General features: G+C 37.5%; 1 protein-coding gene across 1 annotated transcript; it reads right to left on the bottom strand.

Annotated features, from left to right (window-relative positions):
• Window positions 1-951: 951 nt before the first annotated feature.
• LOC148999815 (pectin acetylesterase 8-like) lies at window positions 952-5,886 on the bottom strand. The gene is made up of 13 exons (XM_089140161.1): window positions 5,580-5,886; window positions 4,348-4,469; window positions 4,080-4,162; window positions 3,328-3,457; window positions 3,131-3,210; window positions 2,939-3,025; window positions 2,721-2,845; window positions 2,533-2,593; window positions 2,301-2,354; window positions 2,118-2,195; window positions 1,845-1,950; window positions 1,410-1,555; window positions 952-1,320 (listed from the first exon to the last, which is right to left on the bottom strand). Exons 1-13 carry the CDS (start codon window positions 5,669-5,671, stop codon window positions 1,192-1,194), a joined length of 1,293 nt encoding a protein of 430 aa, XP_088996287.1. The 5' UTR covers window positions 5,672-5,886; the 3' UTR covers window positions 952-1,191.
• Window positions 5,887-6,184: the final 298 nt, after the last annotated feature.

Here is a 6,184-nt window from a genome sequence, read left to right as displayed (position 1 = left end):
TAAGCCCACCTCCTCCAAAGGTTGAGTTCGTAAGAGCACCACGACAGAGCTCTAACAAGTTGCAAAGCTTAATTAAAAGATGAGAATGAAAGGAAACGATTCAGTTACCTTCTCTTCACGTTATACTTTGATTTATGTAGGGTTTACTTCTTACCGTCAATCGTTGGATTAATCCACGAGTCTCATCATTAGTCATCCGATCGTAGGGTTTTATTCCCTCAATGTGAGTTAGTTGCAGTTTCCAGATAGAGCATGACCGTCTATCCTTAGTTTAACGGAATCACTTCTCCTTCTATAACCGTCAAGTTCCTTCATGCTTACAATACCTCCAAATTTAATTCTTGAACATGTCCCAAACAGGATGATTGAACGGACTGTGATTCGACATGGTAGATTGTTATTTTTAACTTATCAGTACGAGACGGTTACAAATATAGTAAATAAGTGTCGGGAAAGAACATAGTGCTCCTCCCGATAAGGAGATGATCCAAACTTCGAGATAACACAACCCTCTCTCCTGTTTACCTTACAACCATGTCACAGAATCATAGTTCAATAGGTGATGTTACTCAGAAGCAAAAGATACCATTGAAATTGCCTTGATTCTATCACCCGGAAAAATCCTCTTCAATTGCAATTTGACATGAACTTTCTTCCCCCCCCCCCCCCTTTCAAGGTGTCTCAGCCTCTTTCAGATCCTTGTAGCCAACTCCATGGGCTAAAAAAATAATCCTACAAGCCATGACAGAGCTATATCCAGGTTATACATATTTGCAATCATAAAAAATCGTCTTCCAAATAATTAGAAAGCTCCCCCAAAATTTCAACTCCTTCCAAGAAAGAGCAGTGAATCAAAATAAAATGCTGGTCCTGTAAAATATGTGGAGCAACATAAGGATCAGTGTCATATCCATTCTTTAACTGTCCATTTGCTGTAAACTAGCATTGAAGACTGAAGCAATGAACCCATAAAAGATGACTCAACTATAGTTAAATTTCATATACTTTTATTCTAATACAACAATCAAATACATTACAATGACTCAAGCCACCGAGCACCGAGTTTGGTGCTTCGGTGATCTTCTTATTCCAATGATTTTACTAATCATAACCTGCTTCTTATTTGAGATTGGCTAAAGTATAGTTATAAATAGTTAAATAAATAATTTTCCATCTCTAACATAAAATGGATTACACTTCTGGATGTTCTTTAGGATCAAATATGCGGTTGTGGCACGATGAATCACACGGGTAAGCGCAATCAATCTTCTGGAAGGGATTTCGGTCATGATACCAGTCTCCAACTGCCTTTGAAATTGTCTGCAAAACATAGTTTTATACATTTGAAGCAGATGAGAATTAAGACAACAAGCAAAACCAGACACTTACAAACAGAGAAAGAAACTGACCGTCTTTTCCAGTACAGGAGAGTCGGCTCTTAACCATGTCTCTTGCATTTCAGATTGGCAGTGAGCATAGCAAGAGTTAATGAACATGCCCCTTGATGAGGAGTTCCCTGAAACAGACAGTGCCCTTAAAAAGTCCAATCTGAAACCTGTTAGATGTTTACTCATCAGTAAACAGAAAAGATGCTGAGAATTCCTCTATCACTACAGATTTATGGCGAGGACAACCACCACCCTGCTTAACCCAAAATCAGAGGGAGGAAAAGAAAAGAATTTAAACCCTTTTTTTTTTTTTTTTTTTGGGGGGGGAAGGGGTTGGTCAGATCTCATTGACTTTAGGTTGGTCATCTGTTGACAATTTGGTATCTACTAATTCAAGCAAGGAGGACCTAGATGCACAGTGGATTTAAATAACAAGAAAGGTTCATGGGAAATGACCCTGCAAGGTTGCAAGTTGACTGGACGAGCACTGCTTTATATCCAGCTTACAGGAGTGCCACTTTCCATGGGGATCAGCAACACCTGGTGCCAAAATGTTCTTTACCTGGAAAGAATAAGAATTTGAAATAAGTGTTCAATTTCCATCTGCTTTTAAGTATAATGCAGGAACCATCAATGATATGGGAAGAAATGCAAATATAAGCATTTAAATTCTTTCATATAGAAGTAGATAGCACTTGATATTGCAAAGACACCTATGAAAGTCCTTACCTGCCATGAATCATAGGCAGCATTTAATAAAAATAGCGGTGTCTGGATCTGTTGTGCCATGTATTGTGGGAAGAAACACTGCCATTTGTTTTGGATGCATAAGCAGAACAGCATGAAGTTAATACCTTGATTTGAGTAACAAAAAATTACAAGAAGCAAACCAAATCTTCTTAGAAAACCTACCAAACTTGGTTTGAGTCTTGAAGTGCAAGACACAGGAAGATTCTTTGCTGACCCCTAAAGACAGGAAATAAGATCGGTGTAAAAGATATCTTGACCACAAGTTTATGAAAATGCCCTCAACCCCCAAAGAAAGTGAATAAAAGAAGATCGAATGCAGGCAGGTAACGAGTCACAATAATGAATGAAAACTCTCAACAAAGGAGGAAAGATACAAAAAGAATAAGGAACATACATGAGTTGTAACCACTTGGTCATAGAAGCCTTGTATATGTTGTGCTCCAGAGACATCTTTTCTGCATGCATCTTTTCGTAGTCAGTGAGCAAAACAAAGAAAGTTCAGTTGTTTTCAGTTTTTCTTTTTCCCAATGTTGGTACACATCTATTTTGCAAGTGAAAACAGAACAAGGTCCAGGAGCTTACACGTTGACAAAATAACCAGCATCTGCAAGGCATTTTACTTTGGTAGTGGCTGGTACGAGTGAGCGGAACTTATCACAATGGAGAATCGAGGTCAACCCACCAGCTGAACAACCAGAAAGGAGAGCCTGTAACCAAATTCACAATGTGTTATTAACGTAAAGAAAACACCACATAAATGAAGGAAAGCAAAAACATGGATCATACATATACATTAATACCTTTTCAGCATTTTTCATTCCTTTGGCTAATAAATCGTCAATCACAGCAACAAAGACCCTTGCGCCTCTAAAGTGAAGATTGGTTTTCTGATAACAAGGATAGTTATTCAAAGCAAGAATGGTCTGGTCTGGATTGAGACACAGACTACAAGATTTCTGATACAGTCAATGATCAAAATCAGAAAAACTCACAGGATCCACAGCCTCCACGTCTCCAGTATATGATGCTCCATCACAGTACCGGACCTTGATTCTATTCCAATTATAGAAGTCTGGATTTTGAAATCGCGTTTCAGTTAACTTGAATGAAAGCATTCAAATGGTAGAATTCAATCGGAATAAAACACATAAAACTAAGATATAACATTGCCCATTGTTTCAAGAAGTACCTGGGTTAAATTGTGGTTTGTTGCTCAGAATGCCTGAGAAAACAACCTCCTTCACCATTTGCGTAGATGAACCTAAACGGGTACCCTTCCGATCAAGGCATGTTGTGACATTGTTGCACCAGCCTCCACCCTGAAAAGTAACAAACAGAATGAGTGAAGGATCCATAAATGAACCATCTGTAACAACTTGACTCAACATAAAAAAGCCTTTTCTTACTAGAAGGGTTGGCTGCTACAAGAACCCTGTTTTACCACTCAAGCATGTTAAAACCAAGTCGTTGTCAACACACACAATCAGATTTTCTATCCACTTATTCATAAAATCAACTAACGATGACCTTGCCAGCTAAGTAGGAGGATCCAAGAGCAAACCTAATTCGTAAGTGACCAAATGATTCTAAAGGGGAAGTATACATTTTTAATTCATTGAAAACAGGTTGCAACCAAAAAAGAAGCATAGATTTAGACCTGCAGTACTTTCGAAAGTAGTAAGAAGGCTCAGGCATTTAATCAGAAAGTTTCAGAACCAGAGTACTTGATAGCACTGAACAAACTGTAAAGCTGTTCAAGCATGAGAAACCATAGTTTTGTGATCCTGAATTTCCTGTCAACCAGCTCAATAGATGTTTCAGTTTGTTTGATGGTTTGATTTTGATCAATACAAGTTTTAATTGACTTGTTCAGTCATAAAAAGTTCTACATATACATCAACTGAGTTTGGAGTTCAGTCATGAGATTTTAATTGGACTGACCTCAAAATGAACCAGCCAATTGTTAATCCCCGCACCAAATCCTTTATCAAAGTGATATGCTGGTGGGCTCCCATCCAAGCACACTGCAACAATTTCAATTTCAATTTCAAAATGCAATACAAGCAACCCAGCATCTAACCTACCAGTATCTCAAAATAAGTCTCAACTACTAAGAGTTTATAGGCAAAAATTAAGCTCTATATTTCAATGCATCATCACAAGAAAATGAAACTAAAAAGTGACATTTCTCTGGAATTATATACAATACCTGCTCCTTTTGCTACTGCATTTTCAAGATAAGTAATTCCAACATTGAATCCATCTGCTTTCAGGGTGATCAGAATGCAGATAAGAAGGATTAACCATCCGAATGATTTTGCATCCGCCATCCTGTTCGGTGTGGTCAATTATTGAAACAAGTAGGAAGTAAAGAAGAAGCCGTAGAAGAAGAAATCAAGTTTAGCAGGCATATATATATGCAGCCAACTACAGTGAGATATTGAAATCATAAACAAGTGTAAAGAAGTAACTTGAGAAACAAATAAAGTGTGTATTTCCTTTGGAAGAACTGAAATTGCTAGATTCCCACATAACCCATTTCTCAAGTTAACAAGTACAGATGAGAGCAATAAATCATGCTAATTGAATTCAATACAAAGTTGCCAGAAGAAAAAACAAATCTCTCTTCCTTCAGAGAATCATGATTAACCCATTCACACGGGTATTCTTGAATCAAAATATGCAGAAAAAAATTGCAATAATAATATATATTTCTCATTGCTTCCTCGCATAATCATCCATCCACAAAAGAAATATTCCTGATAGAGAGAACTCACAAGATCCTGCCCGTCCATAAATTTTTTTTGAAGAAAAAAACACCTCTTAACAAAGCATAAAGAACAAATATCTAACTCCCTCGATATCCCACTAAAGAAACAAGAAATGGATTCCTGGGTATCGAATGAAAAACAATAAGATCCATGATTATCAACCAATAAAGACAATGAAAATAATAAATTGATAAAACTATAACCAAGTAGTTGAAAATGGAAAGACGAAAAATGCTTCTCACTTCAGAAACTCTAATTTTTGAAAGAAGTGCAGCAATAGCAGATCCATTGACATGCAAGATCTAGAGAGAACAGAGAAAATAAAATTCCAGATTTTTCTTCACGTCTGTACATGGAAAACAAAATGCTGTTCTAACTTTCTTCAATGATTTTTCACCAATGTAAGATACTAAAACAATCTTCATCTCTACCTCAAATGAGACGAAACCAGACCCTCACCCAGCTGAATCGAGCTAAACCCAGTTGAGGCTCAAAAAGTCCAATCCAACTCAACCAAAAACTAAAGATTTCTACAAACTAGTAAATCAACACATTACAATTTATAGCAAACCAATAGATTCATGGGCTTTCCTAGACAACCCAAAAGAAACAATATTTTTCCTGTAAAGAAACGAAACTGTTATCTTCCAGTGAGGCGTTACCCACTTACCTTTTTCTCGGTCGAGAAAGAAACAAACGCGTTTGGGTGACTGTGTGAGTGAATGTGAAACTACAGCACAGTACCCAAGAAAGGACACTCATTTATTTAGATTGCTTTGAAAATCCATATTTAGGTATTTAATTAATGAACATAGCCAGAAACTATATTATTAATGGGAAAAATTCGACTTGACGTATTTATGATGAGCCACGCTGAAAACCCAAAAATCAAAACCTTAAGAGCCAAGAAGCTCATCTGGGCGTTTTGATGATCTTATCTTTTGCTCTGGTTTGGTAATGTAATGCAGGTAGGGACCAAAGCTCTCAGTGTCTCAAGACTGAGAAAGAGAGAGAGGAGAGAACGTCGAAAGCGTTTGTGGGAGAAAGTTGTTCATGAGAGCCGTGATGATCCAGTTGACGGTGATGGGTGGGGGAGTGTGGGACCCACGGCTCGTAGCTGTCATCCAATTAAGAACTGATGGCGATTTTGCTCTAAAAGTTTTCATGATTAGATTTCTTACTCTGGAAGATTGGAACTCACTCAGATTACGTCTTTCTCAAGGAAGAGCCGAAGAACAATATACTCTCTCAGACCGTTTTTAAAACCACAATGGG

Source organism: Hakea prostrata, chromosome 11, assembly GCF_041222555.1.
Source record: "Hakea prostrata isolate BN-2017 chromosome 11, UWA_Hpros_2, whole genome shotgun sequence".
NCBI lineage: Eukaryota > Viridiplantae > Streptophyta > Magnoliopsida > Proteales > Proteaceae > Hakea > Hakea prostrata.
This window is presented reverse-complemented; position numbering and strand designations above follow the sequence as displayed.